This window comes from Psammomys obesus, unplaced genomic scaffold (genome assembly GCF_907164565.1).
Source record: "Psammomys obesus unplaced genomic scaffold, mPsaObe1.curated_primary_1811, whole genome shotgun sequence".
Taxonomy (NCBI): Eukaryota; Metazoa; Chordata; class Mammalia; order Rodentia; family Muridae; genus Psammomys; species Psammomys obesus.
Genome location: NW_026595363.1, coordinates 1,192 through 24,758, shown reverse-complemented (window position 1 = coordinate 24,758; position 23,567 = coordinate 1,192). Strand labels below are relative to the sequence as shown.

Here is a 23,567-nt window from a genome sequence, read left to right as displayed (position 1 = left end):
GGAGAGCCTAGCAGGCCTGAAAAGGGAGAGAGAGAGAGAAGAGATGGCGATAGTGTGTGTCAGAGCATCACTGCTTCCCTGAGATCAGAATCTTTATTGAAAGAGCTCCCTTTTTTTGATTTCCGGACCAGACCCTGAGTAGTTGATAAAGGAGAATTACTTGGCCATTATCAGAAGTGGTTGTGTTTCTAAGGCACTGATAGCAAACAAGAGTTTATTTCTACAATAGGCCTGATAGAATCCACACAGATTACAATTCAATCAGAAGCCTGGAACTACACACGTGTCGCCTGGTAGGACACCAGTTACAGACCTCTGTTCCAGCCATGGTCAAGGGAGTAGCTGAGGAATATTTCATGCCATCAGGCTGAACTCAGGGAATGCATGTTAGAAAGCGCCAGTCTTGGCTGTGTAGGCCATGTCTGTATAAAACACATTTTTATACTAACATGATCCTTGTAAAAATTCCAGTAGTCTGAAGAATCAACTATCTTTGACCTTTGCGATTATTTGATAAAACATCCCAAAAGGCTTAACGTGCTTTTCCACAAATGTATTTCTTATGCTTCATAGCAGCCTTATTAATAGTTGAGAGGTTTTACTATTCTTTTTGAATACTGGAGAAATTGAAGGTGAAGTCAAATTTTTATTTATTTTATTTATTATTTTGAGACAAGGTCTCACTCCGTAGCCTTGCCTGGCCTGGAATTCAAAGAGATGCCCCTGCCTCTGCCTCTTGGTACCAGCATGCCTAGCTTTCAAAATAAGTTTATTGAAACATAAACTCCAGCCCTACCCAAAACATCATCTTTGATACCAGAGCCATTTTTTTTTTTTATGACCAAAAAGGGAAAAACAATGAGTTGATCTGATAGCACATACTCTGGAGTAAGCTTTTTTTTTTTTTTGCTTCATTACTGATAAGCTCTGAGACCTTAGACAAATCTCTTAATTTCCCTGAGTTGAATTTCTTATTTTGCACAATGGAGATAGTAATCTTTAATTTGGAAAGTGGCTACAAATATAACTAAACAATATGGCAGTGTTAATGTTATTATAACGTCATGGGACGCTAACAGAACCTGGCATGTTTTTAAATAGGTGGGAAGTGTTATAAGCCATTGTCCTTTTTTTAAATATTTTATTGATTCTTTATGAATTTCACATCATGCGCCCCCAATCCCACTAATTTCACTGTCCCTGCATATCCACCCTCTGGCCTGACAACTTCCTCCACAGAAGAAAATAAAGTAAGAGAACAGAAAGAATCTTGTCCTGGAAGCTGTGGTGTGGCCCACAGGACACCCTTTTGTCCACACATCTTTACTTGCAAATGTTCATGTCCATGAGTCATTGGTCTGGTTCGAGGCCTCTGGCTTCTGCCACACCGTCAAGAGAGGATCCTCACAGGGATTCCTCTTGGATATCCTTTTGTTGCCCTGTGGCATGGAGATCCTGCAGCTTAGAATCGGCAGGACTGGCCCTTTCAGGTGCTCCAGAAGTTCATAGATGGGTAGACGTTTGGATGGGCCCACTCAAAGCCCTGGATCTGGGCCTGACTGGCAGCTGAGTTGGTTGGCCCACCATGTCTCTCTCACCCATACCACCGGGGTCAGCTTTCCAGCACTGCTCACGCTAGCTCATGCAACGCCTCAGCCAGCACAAGGTGGGGCCTGGTCTCCTATCAAGCCCTTGGGACCATCTCACCTGTGCCTTTGCCACTAGGGCCAGCTCTGTGCTGTCCAGGCAAGGTGCAAGGCCTGCTCTCCCTATTGCTGCAGCCAGTGAGGGGCGGGGTCTGCTTTCTAGAGATGGTGAGGGGTATAGGCGTGGGAAGGGCATCTCTCCCTTGCCCATACCACCCTATGGCACATGATGGATGGGGCTAGGTCTGCTGTACTTACTCCCCTCAGGGCCAGCTCCCCTGTTCCCCTGCCACCAGGGTCAGCTCTACTGTGTAGTTCAGATGAAGGTTGGGACCAGTTCACCCGAGTGATGTGGCCAGTAAGGGACATCGTCAGTTAGGCACAGTGCCTCAGGCAGCAGTCAAGATCAGGGACATCTGCATGGCCTTGGCTTGTAGCACGGGCTTGGGACAACAACACAGACCCCAGCTGCAAGAGGATCATGGACCAAGACATGTTTCCCAGCTGCAGCATGGGCTTGGACAGCTCTGCTGTCACCATGGGCTCAGGTGGCAGCAAAGGCTACTCAGATCAGCATGTACTCCCGTGGCATCATGGCCCTCAGACATCCATGTGGTCTCCAGTGGCATCCATATGGCCTTCAGTGGTGACTTGGGCCACAAACATCAACACAGACCCCAGCTGCATCAGGACCAGAGACCCAGACACAGCCCTAAGTGGCAGGCCAGGCCAGGTCATCACCATGGCCTTGGGTGGTTGTGCGGGTTCCTCGGATCCACTTGTTCCTCACTGCTGTCACTGAGTCTCCAGTTCTCCCTTTCTCCACGGTGTGCAAACCCTTCGGCTTGCTTCCTCTCCCATTTCTCCACCACATACTCCATCTTTCCCAGCTCTCCATCGCATGTTTGCCCATCATGGTGGCACCCACACTGGGCACTTAGGTGTCTTTCTTTCAGCCACGCTGGGAAGGCAGGACCAGGGTGGTTGTCTGAGTCCCATTGTTCTTGTTCATATAGAATGACCCAAATTTACTGAGGCAAAAGCCCTGGAATATCCATGCACTGTTATTTTTTTGTAACAAAATTTCAATCACTATTATGATCTAATATTACCTTCTGGTTATATTTCTAGACTGACCCCAATTGCTCTTTAGTTTTATTATCACATGGAAGTGCAATTACAGGAATAAATTATGCTCTTGCCTTAGGACAGCTTTCCTTGGCCTGACCTTATCCTCAGTGACAGATGCTGTCAGAAGATTGGTAGTGGTCTTCCCAAACCAGCAGACACAGTCACTCTCACTGTCACACTGGACACCTGCCACACTTCCCCCTTTACCAAGCTCAAGAAAAGGGTTAGCTTACTGTGGTGGCTAATCTTGGTTGTCAACTCAATACACCTGGGAAGAGGGAACCTCGCTGAGGAAGACCCTCTGTCACATTGGCTTATGGGCATGTGTTGTGTTTTCTTGATTGCTAAATAATGTAGGAGGAACCAGCTGACCATGGGCAGTGGCATCCCTTCTGCAGATTGGCCTGGGCCGATGAGGAAGACAGCTAAAAGTGAACCTGGGGCAACTTAGTGACTAATGTTCCTCCATGGCCTCTGCTTCAATTCCTGCTTCTTTCAGGTCCTGTCTTGAGAGTCTGTCTTGGTTTACTGGAGAGACTGCAACCTGTAAATCAAATAAAATCCATTTTTCCCCCAAGTTGCTTTTAGACTACCGTTTGTCTCTGAGACACAAGTGTAAACTGAACACTTATAAAAACGCCTTCCTAACTGCTCTACGCTGATGCCTTCTGGTTTGTTCTCAAACCAGCAACCAAAGTGACAGCTTCTTTTTGTGCATCAGATCCTCTTCCTCCATCCTGAAGGCTCTCTTGAGGCTCTCCATCTTCAGGTGACATGAAAGCTGAGGTCTTGCTGATGGCAAGGAAAGTCACAGAGGATCTAGTCTCAGGTCTCTCTCCTACATTTCTGTCTTCAGACCCTACATCATGTATCAGTGAGCCTAAGATATACATATACACTTACGATATATAATATATACATATATAAGATACCACATATGTATATACTACATAATATATTTTATATAATACATATAGATGTTAAGCAACTCACAAAGTACTAGGTTTCATTATGACACTTTCAAACACAATTTGTTTTGTTGCTCCTCTTCCCTCTCTCTTCACTCATATCCACCTGCCCCTCCTTGGTCCTTCCCACACTTTCTAGACTCTTTTGCTTTTTGCATCATTCACATGTGTTCTAACACCTTTTCCTCCCTTCCTCCACACCATTTTTTTTTTTTTTTTAAAAAGGCAATTAGCTTCACTGGAGCCCAGCAAAAGAGTGACAGTGGATGTTCCTCAAGCTTCAAAAGAAAAATAAACTTAAAGAATGATAAAGTATGTTTTTAAAATGTAAATTTTATATCAGTGAATTACATGTAAATTTTAAAAGGACTGTTTCAACAATCAGTCCAATGCCTGGCATGCAACACATGTTCAAGAAATGGCAGCTGTTTTTAAAAGATAAAAATAAACAGGCAAGGCTACATAGAAAAACTCTGAGTCAAAAAACCAAAAATACATACATACATAAAATTTTGGCTTAGGAAAAAATTGAAAGTGAGTTAAGTCTGCTAGATTACCACTACTTTCTTCAATGGACAATCTGTAAAAAAAAAATTGCCCAAATTCAAGAAAATCCACAGCCTGATCCACCTGCTCTCACAAAAGAAATAGAAACAACTGCATGGCCTCAGGTGTGAAGCTCAAAGCTACATTCCTGTTCATGGTTAGTTGGCACTATAAGCCCTGACCACAGACTATATAAATTCTCACCCTTCCTCCTGTATTGGGAATATTACTTAAGTGAAGAAACATGGGTGTGTCGATGCCTCTTAAACATACTGATTTCTTTCAGATACACACAGACTGAACTATTGGAAAACCTCCATAGGTTTTTCCACATTGGCTGCCCTGATTGACAACCCACCAGCAGTGTGCAAGCATTCCCGTTCCTCCACATCCTCATCAATACTATCAAAGTGTGCCAGTTAAACCTCCAGAGAACCGGCAGATGGAGTCAGAACAGAGCTCTCGCCCATCCTGCACAAGCACGGGCGATGTAAGAGGGATAGTGGTTCTTTCTGGGGTGGCAAAGACTGCAAGGGCATACGGGGTACCCCCAGAGTCTGACAATGACCTGGAATTAAACAAGCATTATCCTCTACATCCATCTGTTGTAGCTCATGGCAATGCAGGATGACACAAAAATGCTGGATTCCAGACAGCGCAGAAATTCTTTGGGACACAACAGCATTCAAGTGTGTGCTACCTATTTTATATTTTACTGAGCTTTCAGGCCCTCAGGAAGCCACACTCAGAGATCACCCAGGCAACCAGGCTTGTACCAGCGATACTGTTCCCACTCACAAATAAATGCCTTTTTTTTTTTTCAGTTTATATTGCCCAGGATCATCCAAAAGCTGAAGAGAAAACAAAGACACAAAAGACACAGTCCCTGCCCTGTCTGTCACCGTGAGAAGTTAGGACAGCTCCACGAGAGACGGTGAAAGAGGATAGAAGAAAAGGGACATAAGTTAAGTGGGAGAGGAACACGAGGGGAAGCAAGCATGGAAGACAAAAATGGTTCAAAATATGGGTGGACTTAGAATGTATAATACTAAATGGGATTATCCAATCTTCGAAAGAAAAATATGACATGCTGTTTGTTCCTCATATATGGATCCTAGCCAATAATAAATGTACATACGTGAACAAATGCACTATGGGTACAGCATACTATGTAGAAAACAGAATAAAGAACAATAATAAAGAACTAAATATTATGGGAAGGACTAAATGCAGGTGACAGGCATGAGTTATGAAACGGGGTATATAGCTAATTGTTTTTCTAGCTAACTGTTATCATGGATTTTTTTTTATTTTGGTGGTGGGATATGTGTATGAAATATATTCAACAGAGGGCATAAAATCCAATGTGAAGACCTGTAACTTCCATCTCCAATGGCTACTCTGACTGTATGGCAGTTCACTGAGTCATGGAGTTGTTAGGGTCTGGTTAATTTGGGTGTGTAATTTTGTTTTTATTTAGTTTTTAATAATACACTTCAAAAGGAAACTAAAATAGCTGAGCATGGTGGTGCATGCCTTAAATCCCAGCACTCACAAGTAGAGGTAGGCGGGTCTCTGAGTGCAGCACCATCCTGATCTACCTAGTGAGGTTCAGGGCAGCTGGAGCTATGTACAGAGACCTGTCCCTGAAATAAAAATAAAACAAAATAAAATAATTAAAAGACTGAAGTAATACTCAAAAGTCAATGTTCTCCTCATCATTAGTGTATGTCTAGTTCAGGAATCTCAACCCTGTTAATGGATGTATAAATTATACATCTTATAAAGTGAAAAAAAATAGTATATTTAATTATAACAATTAAGAAAGACTTTTAGAATCTTACTGTGATAGCTAATGTTCATTTGTAAGAATGAATCTATGTTTAGTTTAGTTAACTGTATGGATATTTCTTATTTGTTAATTTATTTATATAGTTATATAAATATTTACTTTTTAATTAATATCTTACAGAAATACTGGTTCAAAACTAAGGCACTTTGTAATATTTATGCATGAGTATGTATATGCACATATATACACATACACATGTATACATGTATCTCTCTTCCCATATTGTGTGTGTGTGTGTGTGTGTGTGTGTGTGTGTGTGTGTTTGTGTGTGTGAGTGTATTCTAACTGTCCTTGGGTTAAGTTGCAGCAACATGCATTTCCATGGGAATTAGGTATAATACAAGTGGGCAAGCACTGAAAATTATTTTCTCATCATGTAGTTAGGAAGTTGTACTGAACTCTTGTTGGTGTTTCTAAGGTTTTTTATTAGCAAGAGTAACATTTTAAAAATACACTTTATTGGTAACTGATTCTAAAGGTTGTAGCTGCTACCTTGACCTTCCTACTTTTCCCCAATTGATTTATACAAACCCTTTCTAGATGAAGGCTATTATTCTCTGCTCATAATAGTTAAAACAACTATTTTTCCTAAATTAGTGACTTACATCTCTTTTACTTTTTGTAATAATATTTTGTTTGTTTTTCAAGATAAGGTTTCTCTGTGTAGCCTTGACTGTCCTGGACTCATTTTTGTAGACCAGGCTGGTCTGTAATTTCCAGAGGTCTGTTTGCCTTTGCCTACCTGAGTGCTGGGATTATAGGCATCTTCATTCAGAAAGGCAAACAGGATAGACATCAGAAGTAGGAGAAGACAAGGAACAGGACGATGGCCTTCCTCAGTGGACTCTGAAAAACTCTACCCATCAGGGTATCGAAGGAGATACTGAGACTCATAGCCAAACTTTGGGCAGAGGGCAGGAATCTTTAGGGAAGAAGACGAAGATAGAAAGACCTGGAGGGGACAGGAACTCCACAAGAACAACAGAGCCAAAATACCTGGGCCCAGGGGGATCTACGGAGACCTATACTCCAACCAAGGACCATGCATGGAGAGGACCTAGACCCCCTGTTCAAAGGAAGCCCATTGCCTGCTCAGTTTCCAAGTAAGGGGTACAGGGGCTGTCTCTGACATGAACACAGTGGCTGGCTCTTTGATCAACTCCTGTTGGAGGCTGCAGCCTTGCTAGGCCACAGAGGAAGATGATACAACCAGCCTTGATGAGACCTGATAAGCTAGAGTCAGACAGAAGGGGAGGAGGTCCTCCTCTATTAGGGGACTAGGGAAAAAGCATAGGGGGAGAAGATGGAGGGTGGGTGGGACTGGGAAGAGACAATGGAGACAAGGGACAGTGGGAATACAAAGTGAATAAATTGTAATAAATAAATATATAAATAAAAATTGAATAGAACTTTTTCCAGAAACCACAAGATAGACCAAATCACTGCCAATACAGTTTACTTGTTCCATAGGATAGCTTTATGTTAAATTTGGAAATGCATCCTACAGGGAAATTTTCCTAGAAGATCATTTCACCTCTGAAGGCTGAATATTCAGTATCACTTGAAATGAAATCCTGCTAGTGTTTGAGCTGACATCATCACATCTTCTTTGGTCAGCACTTGAGTACACTGTATGTTTGTTTGTTTTTTTTTCCAATCTTACTTAAGTTTCAAATGTCATACGCATCAGTGGAGTAGCTTTTATCCAAGACTGAGCCTAGAGAAATGCCCATGCAATGCTCATCACCGAAGCCACACAGCATATCACAATCCTTGGCATTCAGTAGTCACCCATGCAGGGAGTGCTGTATGTTAGACACATAACTAGGGCCTGGGAGATAAGCAAGGCATTAATTCTCACAGTCATCAGTCCAACAGCATCATGTGAGAGGAGCGAAGACTGAAGAGATAAAGAGAAGTAGATCAAGTGATCCGCCTTCCACTGAATGGCTACACTTGAGGCTGATTCATAACATTGGCAAGAGAGGCCTTTTAATGTCATCGAACCAAGATGGCACTGTACCCACGGAAAGACTAATGAAATGAAAAGATTCGGTATTGGAAATTACAACGATGAGAAATGTGAGAAATGACACTCTCCACTGAGCACAGAGACAGTGAGGCGGTGGCTGTCAAATTGCCATTGGTGGCACGGGCAATCAGAGCGCTCTCTCAAGGGACAGGGGTACAAAGCTACTGGGCAGGGTGCTCAGGAAGAGCAAAGCACCTTTGCTGAGGTCCTACAATGGCATCGGATGCCGTGTTAGGTTAAGTTACCCACAGACGTGGAACTGCTATTTCAGACATCTGAACACTGCAATACACAATCACTCAAAGTTAAGGTAGAACTTACTTTGCTTCCACCACAAAAACCCTGGGACAATTGATTATCATCCCTGAAAGTCTTAGTTTCATCATGTAAGTGATGAAACCAACGATGCCTGCACCAATGAATGGGAGTAAATCATGTAACTCATTGATAGTAAATGGTATGGTGCATAAAATATAATAAGACGCAATAAAAGATTGTCAGTCACTGAGGAGGAAGTAGGAATTAGCAAGCAGCTTTGGGCAACGGTCCATACTAATGTGGATGAGAAAGGGTACTGGGAAAATGGCTCAGTAGGTAGAGTGCTTGTTACATCACTGTGAGGATCCAGGCCCAGATCCCAGTATTATAAAATAAAAATTGGGTATGTAATGCTTTTGTTTGTAACCCCAGCTGTGGGTTAGTGAGCAGACAGGCCAGCCAGTATAGCTAACCGAATGGGATTCAGTTATAGTGAGACACCTTGTCTAAAAAGACAAATAATAAGGTGGGACACTACCAGGGGAAGGTACTTGATGCTGCCGCCTGACCTCAACATATCTGCACACACATCTCTGCATCCAGGAACACGTGTCCACCAAAGGAATAAAAAAGAAGAAAGATTTAAGATAATGCAAAATACATGTTCAAGAGGATGGAAGAAAACCCTGAAAATACAACATTGTGAAAGTCACTGGCCTAAGTGTTTCGAAGTTAAAGTCCCTCCATCAGGTCTTGCCCAGGTGAGGGGGAGATGCATAAATATGTATGTGGCAAATGCTAGTGCTACATACCCAGAGTTGGTCATCCATGCCTGGAGGGTTCTTTTTGATGAAAGCACCGTAGTATGTAGCAATGTTCCTGTGATGAGAATATTTCTTCAACATGTTAATTTCCTGTTTGATTTCTTCCTCTTCATCCTGTATTAGAACAAGCAAATAGTGAGCATGGAAATTCACAGTTACTGGGAGAATTCAGTTCTTCAGTACTATCTACAGCAACGAGGAATTATTGGTCTCTTCTTGAGTTGATTAAAGAGGATCATTATGCTGTTTGGTTAAAATGAAAATGTATACGACCTAACACATTGGTAGCACAAAGGGGTCTTTTTTTTTTTTTTTTGACAAAAGCATCTCATTGCCTGGAGGGCCACAAGAAAGTCCATCTCTTTACCTACAGGCTATCAGGGAAGCATTTTCCTCTGCTGCTCATCAGTGATAACACCCACCTGGGGAAAGCTGAGGAAAGAGACTGGGGAAAACACATGGTCTCAGATTTACATTTTGTTAGGCTCAGTTTCTTTGAAGTGCCCTTTACTGAAGTGCCTTGACTGAAGCCAATGAAAGTCAGACAGGAGAGGGTGCGAGGCAAGTTCTCTAGATCTGAAGAGGTTCACAAAGCAGGAGTCCTCAGCACCTTCAGGAAGCTCAACATGAAAGGAAAGGGGGGACACCTTGCGGACATAAAAAGACGCCGCAGAGGAAGTTTCCTGACACGCAAGTTTCATTCAGTCTCCAGTCAGAGTCTACGGACTTGATCCTGGAGGGCAGCTGTGTGCTCACCACAGGCTGACCTTATGTGTGCTCTCCAGGGACTGTCTGACCTTACGTGTGCACATCAGTCAGACTTGACCTTATGTGTGTGCACTCCAGCTGGACTGTCTGACCTTATGTGTGCACATCAGTCGGGCTGTCTGACCTTACGTGGGTACACTTCAGTTGAACTACAAAACAATGTTTTCTGCTCCAGAAAGTGACTGAGATAAGAGTGGTATGCAAGGACTATCTTCAAGTGCAAGATGTTATGCTATCATGGCTCAAGAAACCATGCCATGTCTCTGCACCTTTACCTTTCTATCTGCACAGCCTATGTGTGTGACATTACAGGCTCCTTCTAGAACCTCCCATGTGTGCTGTCTTTTTCCCTTGACATAACTTTTACATGAAATACCAATGAGAATTTATTTATTTATACTCCCCAAGAATGGATGTCTTCCTTGATTCTCTCAGGCAATGTCCAGTCCCTACCTTTAAGTCCTGCTATCTCCCAGTATGATTCTTCACACATATGAGGTCTGTATGTGTGTGTGTGTGTGAAACTGCGATGTAATTGTACTGATAAATGAGTGTCTGTTCCAGAGATTTAACGCTCTTCTGCTTCAGACACCCGTTCCTTTGGTTCTCTGCCTAGGATGTGAGTGTCATTACATGGAGACACTTTTATTAGGAAGAGGAAGAACCATCCTGAGGGTACTGGTGGCTGCTTCCATTAAAAGGGGCATTATACAGGTGATGAGAGATATAGATCACTTTCTAGCTGCACTTGAAAGTCAGGCAGGTACTACAAGTATTTGCTGCCTGCCTCCTGGGTCCTCAACAGGAACACGGGTGACAGACATGCCTGAAAATGGCTTACCATGTCATTAAGAAGAGTTGCACAACAATGGCATTCAGTACACGGCTAAATCTTGAATAAATAGAATGGAGGCCAGAATGAGGTCTGCACCACTTTGTGAAGGTAAACTGAGCCAATTATGGTCAAAACATAATGAAATCTATACACCTAAAAAAGATAATCAAGAGAGCGGACATGGGGTAAGATGATCAATCCTCATTTAGAAAGACAGATGGAATGCGCATTGAACATTGACAGGAGTCTACTGAGCGCATTTGAAAGACTAACTAGCAGTGTTTTCAAAGCAAAGACTCATGACCAAACCTTTGGCAGAGTACAGGGAATCATAAGAAAGAAGGGGAGTTAGTCTGATGAGGAAAGGATAGGAGCTCCACAAGGACCAAATATATCTGGGCACAGGGTCTTCTCTGAGACTGACATGCAACCAAGGACCATGTATGAATGTAACCTAGAACCTCTGCTCAGATGTAGCCTGTGGTAGCTCAGTAACCAATTGGTTTCCCATTGTGAGGGGAACAAGGACTATTTCTAACAGGAACTCAATGACTGGCTCTTTGGCCTCCCCACCCCCCCAAGGGAGGAGCGGTCCTGTTAGGCCACAGAGGAGAGCTTTGTAGCCAGTCCTGAAGATACCTGATAAAACAGGATCAGATGAATGGGGAGGAGGTCCCCCCTATCAGTGGACTTGGCAAGGGGCACGGTGGAGATGAGGGAGGGAGGGAGGGACTGGGAGGGAATGAGGGATCGGGACACAGCTGGGATACAGAGTTAATAAAATGTAACTGATAAGAAAAAAATAAAATTAAAAAAAAAAGAAAACAGGATAAAGATTGAGTTTGTGTTCAGAGCACTGATATGAGCAGTTAGGGTACATATTAAGTTTGGAGCCCACACTTTTTAAACTGCAAGATCTCAGAAGAGTAACTTACTGTTTTGGAACCTGGGTTTTCACAACAACAATGAAATGCAGACATGACAAGTTGAGTTTTTGTGCTAACCAAATAAGGCATATGAAGTCAAACATGGTGGCTAGTCTCCCCAACAATGCCAATCAAATCAATAGACAGCAAGGCTCACCCAGCAGAAGGGTTAGTCACTTGAGTTTTAAGTTTAAATTGCATTGTTTTCCAACACAATTATAGGCCTCTGGGTCATGGCTGTGTGGTTCCAACCCAACCTTCTATGGCCTCGTAAACCAGCCTGGCACTTATCAAGCCTTCCGGCCTACAGGTGACAATGGGAGCCCATCCCACACTTCCACCAGCACTTGAGCCTCACAGTACGTCCCAGTGAGAGCAAGGAGCCATAAACAGCTCTTAAAGATGAGGAGAGACAATGAGGCTAAAACTAGATGCAACTGGGTTATTTGTTGCTGCCGTTGTGTTTTGTTTGTGTCAGTGCATAATTGTATGCATGTGCAGGGAAGGCCAGAGGACAACCGTAGGTAGGTGTCATCCCACAGACGCCATCCACCTTTTATTTTTGATACGTGGTATCTCACTGGCCTGGAGTGTGGCAAAAAGGCTAAGCTGCATATTCAGCAAACCCAAAGGATCCACCTACCTCTGCCTTCCAGAGCAGAGATTATATGCACATGCTACCACATGGGTTCTGGGGACTGAACTCAGGTCCGCATGGTTGCAACATAAATACTTCACTGACTGAACTGTCTCCCCAGCCTCAGAGTCAATGGCTTCAATGAGTGGGACACTCTCTGTTTTGTAAATGAACTATTCTTAGATAAGCAAGGAGAACAAGCTCATTGTAAAACTAATGACCATCAGATCACACTGAAAATAGAATAATGGCACCAAATTGTCTCAACTCTAAGAAGACGGTGATCTAATAAGTCTGTTACTTTACAAAGATCTATCACTTGTGCCGGAAGACTTCAAAATCTGGTCTGGTTCATTGTGTTAATTTCAGACCTGGCATTTCAACTCTCCCAGCATCCGTCAATTTCAGCTATGCATGTGCATAGGAAATCCAGTTTAAGCCGCTTCAGAAATGAAGTGTTTGCTTGAGCATAGCTTTCCTATCACTATAGAGACTGTTGGGCCCTTATAATCACAGGGGTGTACTTACTGTTCAGTAATTGGGGTAAACAGTAAAGAAATGGCCATTCCATTTGGCTGCTGCCCATCAGGAACTCATTGCTCTTCTTCTTGAAGCTGAACCAGTAGGTAACTAGTGTGGCCAATGAGACATTAAGAAATGTGCTTTGGCAGAACCTGAGGCTAACTTCTCCAACAGCTTTCAGGAGATGGTGGTCCAAAAGTGTAGCCTGAACCTGCTTTATGTAATGCCTCCCGTGTGCCAGGAGCAGGGTGTGTGCTATCTTAGTATTCAAAGCATATATATGATAGATTATTATTTTTTATTATTGGTGAGGGTGATGGTGGTATGTGAGTGTGTGTGTGTGTGTGAGAGAGAGAGAGAGAGAGAGATGCATGAGATGAGCATGCTTCTGTCAATGTGCACGTGTGGAGGTTAGAGGTCAACTTTGTAGAGACATTCTCTCCTTGTCTGGGTTCCAGGGATTAAAATTTTGAGCTTTTGCTTTCTGAGTCATTACACTGGCTCTGTCACAGTGTTCTCAATGGCCCACGTAGCTCTCTGAAGGAGCTGTTTCTAAGGATTTGATCTTACGGATGAGTAAGTGAGAAAGAGGTAAGTAAGGTCCCCAGCATACTCACGGTAAACATCAGGGCTCAGATTCACTTTGAGATTTGTCAGGGTTCCAAAGCTAGTCACCTTAATTTTATATGGAAAGCTCAGGGACAGATGTGCAATTACCTATACTGACTAAACCAAAACACTAAATAGGAGGAGTTTAGAAACACATTGCAGTTGAGTAGAGAGAACTGATTTTGTTCCTCCACTTAAAGGAGCTTTCTGGCATACACAACTCTTTTCTTAGATCTCAAGAGCTAATGGAGGGATTTGAATACTGGGTACTCATAATACAGAGGAACACTGCTTAAGTACCTGTCTAATGGGACTTTAAAACCGAGTCAATAAAATGTTCAACATTCCTGTACTCTAAAACAAAGGATTTGCCCAGGCTCTAACTTTCAATCCATGGAACAGAAATAAAACTGTACCAAGTCTATGGGGAAGTAAAAGTCACATGGATGCATAAATCCTCAAACAATGCAGGCTGTGGCCAAGAGAACAGGGTGCTCTGCATTAGCTGAAAGCAAGGCCCACCTGCTGAAGACAACACCCATAGAACTCACTGAACGTGAAGGTCAGGCCGGTGCTTACAAACAGCCTCACCCCTACATTCTAGTGTCTTCGGTGCGGGAAGGTACTCTGCGGGCAGCAGAAAGAGAAACACAAGCACCAACCCAGACACAAAACCTTTGACCTACAATCTGTCCTGCCTGCGAAAAATGCTGACACAAAGCCTGTGGGAGTAGCCAGCCAAGGTCTGACTTGACTTAAGGCCTACTTCATGAGCTGGAACCCACACCCAACACTGCTTGGGGTAACCCAAAGGCAGCGACTAGATAGGTCAGACACCTAGGATAAAACCAAGTACTACTGGTTTAAAAATTTTTAAAAAGGTAACAGTAAAATGAATCCTAATGCTAGTCTGCTGTACTCATAGATCAGTGCCCTATTCAGCCATCATCAGAGAAGCTTTATCATGAAACAGATGGAAACAAATACAGAGATCCACAGTCAGATATTACACACACACATACACACACACACACACACACAGAGAGAGAGAGAGAGAGACAGAAAGACACACAGAGACAGAGAAAAAGAGACAGCAAGAGCGCAAGCTCTGGGAATGTTCAGCACTAAATGAAATGTCTCCATCAAATCCCACCCCTCAAAACTCCCCTTCCAGACACAGGACTGAGGCATATCTGAACTCAGGGAACTGTGGCAGCATGCACAGGGCCTGCACAGGTTGAAGCCAGACAGGGTCCCAGTGCTGAGGGGAAAGTAGAGCTCCCACCCCTAACTGAGATGCTATCTTCAATCGACATCCTCTTGCAAAGGGAAAGTTAGTTTTTTGCAGTGGACTCTCCCTGAGCATATTAACTGTACCTAAGACTAGGTACCAGGCCTAGCAGGAGAGGAGATGGCCAATACAAATAAGTTCATTGATATTTTTGTAGACTTTTTGTTTCATATCACTTTGGGCTTTTTTTTTTTTTTTTTTTTTTTGTCTTACTGGTCTTTTGCTTGTATATTACGTTTTCTGATTTTATGTTTTTATATGTGTGTTAATTGTGCTTTCTCTTTGTTAATTTTTTGTTTTTATTAAATTCTGTTTTGTCTGATTTTTTTGTTCCCTTGTTTATTTTCTAAAGAGAATAAAGAGAGAGAAAGAAGGCATGAAGTTGTGTGGGTTGTAGAGGTGAGGGGATCTGGAAGGGGTTGGGTAAGGGGAAACCATGACCAGAATATATTATATAAAAATATCTCCAATGACAACAGAAAATGTAAAATTCAAACTTACGAAATTTAAGTCACATTGCCTTTAGTGTCTTATTATCTTTTTGTTTTGTTTCATAACTAAATACAGAAGAGAAATTTACTTAAACAGTTGCAAATGATCAGTTATTTTTAAAGTTGCCTGCCTGGAAATATCAGTAGTCTTCATACATAACAATATTCTGTGTATGAGTGGGGCTATGTAGAATGACATTTTTTAGCGTATTCAAAGTTCATATGTAGTTTGAGTGTTGTTTTTATATTACTGTATCAAAAATATTTTTATAAATATATTCTGATCATTTTTCCCTCCCTCATCTCCTCCCAGAGGAGACGCCCTCCCATTTTCCCTACCTCCTCATTCATCCAACTCTATGCTCTCTCTCACTCCCCTCCTTCTCTAGACAAATAGGCAAACAAAAAGCAAACAAACCAGAATTTAAAAAAAATCCAATAACAAAAACCAAAGAGTGTACAAGAAACATACACAAACAGATGCTTTCCTGGAAGTACATGGAAGCTGATCTCACTGGTATCAAGAACCACAGTTTGAGCACAGAGGAGGGACATGAAGCTCTATAAGATCATGCATTCGCTACTGAGGAACTTTCCTGAAGATTTGACTGACAGCCAAGATGTCATTGTCCTGGCCAAGGATTCCAAGACCTGAAATTTCTATATGCCGATTTTCTCATCTACATACTTGTGAATACCATTAGAGAGGTAAGAGAAATAACTGGAATTTTTATCAACTGTTGGGAGGTCAACAGACAAAAGGTACCAACAAATATAAATCACCAGGCCAATTTGTTCTTGTTTGGAGTTATTACACTTCAGGGGTTGGCTGTGTGTCTTCGCCTTTTCTGTCACTCGCTCTGTCTTTCTGTTGTAAGCAATCTTTCTTCCATAGGAACGTGCACACATGCTCAGCCATATGCTCAGCAAGCAAGAATTGATGCAGAGACCCTGACTCACAGGAGCTTCCAAGGGTGTATATCTGCAGCAGATAATGGCAGATGATGGTGTATGTTTGGAGGCGGCAGCTCAACTCCTGTTTTAGAGAAGCGTTCTGTTTGTGCATGCAAGATAAGTCCATGGTCACACTGCAGGAAATAGTTCCGGAGGGAGAGGGAATAAGGAGACTGAGACATTTCTCTTCTCACTTTTAAAAGTTCTCATCATGTATTTCATTGAAATATTCTGCCTATTAAAGACATCTACTTGAAGAACCCTAAAAACGGGGGCTCCGGGGTCTCTACTGCAGGGGAGCTCAGAAGGGGTTTTCTGAATTCCTTTTCTAACCAAAGCCTTCCCCTACTTTGATATCACATAACTGTCACTTTATCAAGGGACATTTTCTACCTACCCAGCTAGATATTTTCTCTTGAAATTTCCCTCAATATTTTGCACTCTTCTTGAAAGCAAATTGGCCCTTTGACTAAAGTTATTGTGTAAGTGTTAGTGTTTTGAGGGCGTTGGAATGTTAAGATTCCAGAAGGTTGTGTCCCTATCTGTCCCCCAATCTGGACAACAAATACAGCAATTTATTCCGCATATGAGTGGGGATCTCGGTTCATCCTTGTGCTGCTTAACGTTGGGAAGAAGTGTATTATTGAGGTTGAGACTAGCAACACAGCAACTTAGGTGACCAGGCCAGGGCTGAGTGCAGGAGAGTCACACATATTAACTAGTGACACGTTATACAAGCACAAAATTCCAATGCATATTATAAAACATTCTTCATGCTGTCTCATTCATTCAGTCTTCACCAGGACTAATTAAAATCATGTTTAAGCATGTAACATGTATCATGCACCACGCATTGCATATCATCTTAGCCCCAGTCCAAGCTTGAGACATCTGTACACCCACCTCAGGGAGGAAACCCTTGAGTCTGAAGGCAACTAACTAGCAATACCCCTCCACCTCCTGTCCTATATAAGATGGCTATGGGAAATAGGGGTACACCCTTTGTCCTAGATTCAAATTCCACCTCTGCCACTTACTGTCTATTGACTTTGCGCAACTGACTTAAACTTCACAGTTTCAATTCCTCATTTATCAAATGAAAATAATAACAATTTCCCCTTAGGAGGACTTGTTTGAGTTTTGTGTATTAAGGTTGGTAGTATTTGGTCCAAAGTAAGTGTTAGTCATTTTACTTTGCTCTGGGCCATTGTACTTAATATATCACTAGTATGTGTTACACTACTAATCACTGCACAGAATGCCTCCCTTTGGGAGTAATGGACCAAATGTATTTGGAAGAGTATGTCTCCTTGACTTTACCAAACAATATATGATGGATTTTCTTCTGTCATTTTAGCAAACATATATTGAGATCTTTGGCAATGTGCAAAGCATTCTCCTGAGACTACGGGGCGGGTGTGTGTGTGTGTGTGTGTGTGTCTACTGTAGTCTTCCAAAACAGTAAATATTCTTCTACATTCATTGTAGATCTATAGCCGTGAGGGTGGCTAAAAGGGTGTAATGAAAGGATGGTATCGAATTGCACATCATTTTAATAGCCATGATGCATTGAGCAAGGTACTTCATATGTTTGGGTTCCACATCTCTAAAATGGGGCAAATTAAAATAACTTCTTTTGTAAGTTATTGAGAGAAGCATATGTGTGTGTGTGTGTATAAACATATATATATATATATATATGCACAGACAAACATATATATGCACACACACCATTTAAAGTAATTTGGGAAATTTTCCATGAGTGTTAGCTATCAATATTATAACTTTTCCTATATACTTTCAGAGCCAGGTGTCCAACCAGATGTAGCTGAGAAGAACCAGAGACTGAAAGCCTTGATTCAAGGGAGACCACACTCACTCACTCCAGAACTTTTTTTTAATGGAGACTCATGCTAATGAAAATATTAGAGCAGAAAGTAGAGCCCAGAGAGGCTGCCATCATACCATGTGTCTTTCTGGACCCTTCTGAGTTTTGTAAGTGTGTTTTTTAAATGGACACAAGGTAATAAAATTCCCCTTTCAGCTTCCTTCCGTGTGATTGGAGATGGTGATACATCTCAGAGTACTTCTATTAATGTCACCACGACTAGACAGTATAAAGGCAAAAACTTAGAAATTATTATTTCATTATATTCTAGATGGTAGTTTAGGCTGTCACCACAAAGGGATTACTTGTACCAATAATCTTAGCTCAAAATGAAAAACATTTGTAATCAAAGACCCTTAGTCTCACACCTGGTGGGCAAAAGAAAGTCCTATCTTAAGTAGCGTAGCATCTTTCTCTCTTTTTGAAGAGTTCATCTTAATGGCAGATATGCATGTGTGTCTTCACAGGGATATGTGCGTGTGAATGCAGGTGCCTATGGAGGTCCGAGACATGGGCTGCCCCTGGAGCTGCCCATGATGTGAGTACTGGTAACGAATTCAAGTCCTCCGAAAAAGCACTACATTTTCTTACCTGCTGAGCCATCACTCCTGCCCTCATGCAGCTCTTATGGAACTCGTAACAAGGGGAGAATCCAAGAAGTTTCTACAGTAGAACTGGGAAGCCACATGTTTTGTGGACACCACGGAACTACTGAGGGTTCACCGATGCCGGTAGTACAGCGTAGGAATTATCACTTAAAGGGTCTAGGTCCTCAGCTCTTGTACGTAAGTTTGGAGTTTCAGGTGCAGTGGTAAAGAAATTTTTACAAGGCAATGAAAATAGAGAATTCTCCTGATTTGGGTGACTTAAAAGGACTCTGAAGACCAAGATGGACTGTGAGCAGTAATTCTAAAGCCCAATTTGGCAAATTTTGAAGTGTCTCAGTGCTAAAACTGGAAGGATGGAGTCTCTGGTTTTGGTCTTCTTTGTGATTGTTTTCTATAAAAGGAAGGATTCTAAGATAAAACTAAGAATTTGAAAATTAATTTCAAGCTTAGGGCCTCATCAATTTCATTGCAATAAACTATAGTCACTTTGCAGTAGGTCACGGAACACAATCAACAAAGACGACCTTCCAGCACGCATCTCTGCTTTGGACAGAACAGCCATAATGACCACAATTAAAATAATTGTTGAGAGGCGTTTGCACTGGATTCCATAACACATAAAAGACAACACAACAAAATGAAACCGATTGCTTTCTAAAGAGAACATCAGAGTTTAACAGAGGAAAAGCTATTGCTGACTGTGGCAGGCAGGGACATGAGGCAAAGCCCACTGGATCCTGCCTCAGCCAGCACAGCAATAATAAACCTGTTTCCTGCAGTACACCACATCTGCCTTTGCCGAGGGTCAATGGTTAAATAAGAGTCAATGCTGTGACTAAATCACAGAAATGCATCCAGCTCTTCTGAAAATGGGTTCTCCAAGAGAACAGAACTCATACCATAAAGCGCCTGTTTTATGTAATGGGCTGGCACTTCAGAACATGTAGAATGGTATTTTCTATCTACTAGCCTTGGGGAAATTGAGAGAAAAGCTGGCAAATCATTTTTCAAAGGGCCTACTTGCCAACAGAAATCCAGTTGAGAAAGGCTAACTGATATTCCTTAATGTGAACATGCAAATGGCAGGATACGTATTAAAATACATAATATTTTATTGCAAGCAAGGTAGTCCAGCACTACCAAGAGTGGTTTTAAAACAATTTAAAACCTCACCTAGAAAACCAGAAACTAGATAAGTGATATTCATATTCCCCAAGTCCCATTTTCACAACAATAAACAACTGTATGCATTCCAACCATGATGTCACTGGAACTCAGTCACTCTGCAGAGCCACACAACCAAACTTAATCCACAGTGTGACCATCCTGGATCTATCACAACCATTAGGCACTAAACTGCCAAGTGTATTTTATTATGCAAAAATATAACTCAATCCAATGATAAGGGAATGCCATGACTTTAGCAAAACTGCCAAACAGATTCGGATTTGTTTTGTAGTTGAGGCTTTGTAAAAGGCTTACTTTTTCATTATGAGCTTCCAAATAAAGACTCACAATCCCAGATTTTGATTTTTGTGTGATATCCTGCTAATTCACTATTCCAATTCCCACTCCTTTAGTTCCGACTCATGGGAGCTGTATTTCTTTCTTTGTGGGTGATTTCTCACAAGTATACAGTGTATTTAGATCATCTGCAGCCTACACATCTTCCCTCCTGCTCCTCTGGACCCCTTAGAACCTTTTATTTTTTCCTTCTTCTTCTTTTAAAAAATATTTAAATAATTCTTTGAGAATGTTATACAACATATTTTGACAATTTCTCCCTTAACTCCTCCCTGATTCACTCCCACATCTCTAACCCCCACTTTTGTGTCTTCCTTTTAATTTGTGCTGTCCATATACTACTGGATGTGAAGCCAGCCTCTGAAGTGGGGCCGGCCTAACAGGTGTTACACTCTCCCTTCCCCAGAAGCCATCAACCACACACAGTTTCTCAGTCATGGACCCCTTTCCACAGAACCTGTATTTTTAACTAGACATACTGCTAAACATTCAAAAAGAGAAAAAAAAATCATGAGAAGGAACTTGTCTAGATTCTTCTTCCACCTTGTTGTTTAGTGTGTGATTAATAAAATCCATAGATACACCAAAGTACAAAGTGACACTAGTATGTAGTGAGGCTGTGAGTTAAACTGACAGAACAGGAAGATAAAACCATCCTCCACTTTACCACACCGATGTCGGACACTCCTAGACCACTGTCTTAGTTCCTTTCCTGGTTGCTGTGACAAATTCTCTGATAAAAGCAAACTGAAGGAGAAGGGGTTTAATGGAGATCACAGCTCGAGCGTTCAGCCTGTCCTGGCAGGAAAGCCAAAGTGGGAGGAGACTGACGTAGCAGGTCACATTGCATCTACAATCAGGAAACAGAGAATGTCCAACTCACGCTGCTGCTCACTTCTCTTTCTCCACTTACACACAGTCCAAGATCCCAGCCAGGGGAATGGTGGTGCCCAGAGTGTGCAGGTCTTCTCACGCCAACTCTTGTAATCAAGATAACCCCTCACAGGCATGCTCAGAGCCTTGTCTCTCCAGAGACTCTAGGTTGTTATCAGCTTCACAACCAACACTAATGTATCGTAATCATCCATATTCTCTTTAACACAGGGGAGAAGGGACACGTTTACCACGCTAATCCTCTGTTGTGAGTGGCAGAGCATAACTCTAATTTAAATAATCCACATGCATTTCTTAGTCAATGCCAGCTGACCTAACCAAGTAGCTGAGGTAAAATATTTGAATCAGATTGCAGTCCCTGAAATTAAAACAATGTACTAAAGATAGTAAAAAGAAACAGAAAGCCACAAAACTGGTAATAAACATTTTAGAGTGTCATTCAACTGGTAATAAATATACAGGAACAAGATTTTCTTTTTATTAATTAAACTGTCAAGGATAATTTATAGAAAAAATTAGCTCAAAATAAATAAGAAAAAATAAATACGTCAATACAATGTAATATTTATGGAGATTAGTGAGGTGGTATTTTGGAAAGCATTACAATACGTATTTACCAAAGATAACAGACTGTGTCTAAAGGGTATGGCTTAACCGCTAATATGTAGAGAAAATGTATATCCTTTAAAAAAATATGATTCTTGATTATGGATATCTTTGACTCATTCACTGAATGACTGCTTATATTCAATATTTCACTTCTGGACTAATGGAGACTTTGGTCTTTTAGCTTTTATGGATAACAGACATCTTAGAAAAATTCCTAGGACAATCGAAAATTATTAACATGTTTTTGATGCCCTGTGAATCCTTTAAAGTCTGTTTGCATTCTATAATCTTAAAAGTCATTAAAATATTTAAAATTACACCAAGCAAAAAGTTTGAAAGTGTTAGATTGTACTTAATGTCTAACAGAATATTTGATCACCCAGGCAGAAGTTTACTTTAGAGTTGCTCTCTAATAAACAGGAATCTGTGGCTATGTGATTATTTGATCATTTATTTTTTAAGAAAATATTCATGTTAAGTGTAGTATGAAGATTTTACAGCTATTCAAGCTCTCCTCTAGTTCACTGTAAGACAGTCCTTTAGGGAAACAGTTAAGACTCATCCCTTCTTTGTAATCTCAGTGTTATACTTTTAATACATTGGACTCCTTGCGCTGCCTTCAGTTCTTAGAATGTGTGCCAATAATTTACATAAACATAACCATGGATATTTGCATATGAAGGCAGAGTGTAATATTGGATTTAGTTGGAGTGATTTATTCCTGGCCCACTCAGTTGGCTGTTGTAGATTCTTATTTTTTCACATGAATCACAAATGGAAAAGGATCTGGAATATTTAGGAAGATAACTTTTCTGGCGAATATTTTTTTTTTTTCTGTCACACACTTCTTTGTTACAACTCTATAGATAATGAGATAAAAAAAATGTCTTACCCCTGTGACATCCATAACCTTAATGGCGGCAAGCTGGCCTGTTTTGACATGACGACCCTGTAGGAAAAAAAAAATAAAACAATTTCAAAAGGTTTAGTTGTGATGAACAATTTAAGTTTTCCATTCCCAACCATAAAAATCAATGCCTAAATCAGTGTTACAGTATACCAGCAACCAGACAGACAAAAACACAGATAGACACATAAAACTTCATAGGGTGCTTTGAAGATCTACTTCCAGTTAGAATTTGTTTTTTGTTTGTTTGTTTGTTTGATTTTTATTTTTTTTTTTAGCAGTTCCCATTATGTCATCTTTTTGTCTTCTTTTCACAGGGGTTACCTCGTAAATGAAATGGCAATCTTTCTCTCAAAAGCACTAGAGAAGAGCTTGTGTGAGAGGCAGGTTCCCACAGCAGTAGAGACTGGCCTGGAAGGAGGGGGCCAGCACACCTCAGCAAACAGGAACTAAAGACACTTTCTTTCAGTTCTTAAATACTTTGCATTTTGGGCTGGGAATGTGGCTTAGCAGCAGAGTGTAAGTCCAGCATGCACAAGGTTGTAGGTTCAATCCCCACAAGCAAAGAAAAACATTAAACAAAATCAACTGTCTAGAACTGCTGTCAGCTGAGTTTTGGTAAATGCATGTGGCCAGCGTTTAGTGAGGGGGAAGGAGGGACAGGAATTACCACTTTCCACTCCTTTCATGCCCAGCTGCATCTGAAGGTGATGGAGGGGAACAGTGCTACTGGGACTTAGCACACTGGCTGGGAATGTCTGAGTTGAAGCAGGCAAGGTCACAGGAAGCATAGAGGCCACAGCACTCTGTTGATGTCAGCGTCATGGAGGTCCGGGGATAACATGAC

The 23,567-nt window shown here is 41.5% G+C and overlaps 1 protein-coding gene across 1 annotated transcript in view; it reads right to left on the bottom strand.

The window, feature by feature from the left end:
* LOC129685721 (traf2 and NCK-interacting protein kinase-like) overlaps window positions 1-22,762 on the bottom strand; it is a gene marked incomplete at its 5' end in the record, with an annotated part of 42,362 nt that extends 19,600 nt beyond the window's left edge. The window contains 2 exons of the mRNA XM_055619232.1: window positions 9,246-9,371; window positions 22,706-22,762. Of these exons, the coding sequence (XP_055475207.1) occupies window positions 9,246-9,371; window positions 22,706-22,762 (183 nt within the window). The remainder of the gene's footprint in view (window positions 1-9,245; window positions 9,372-22,705) is intronic.
* Window positions 22,763-23,567: the final 805 nt, after the last annotated feature.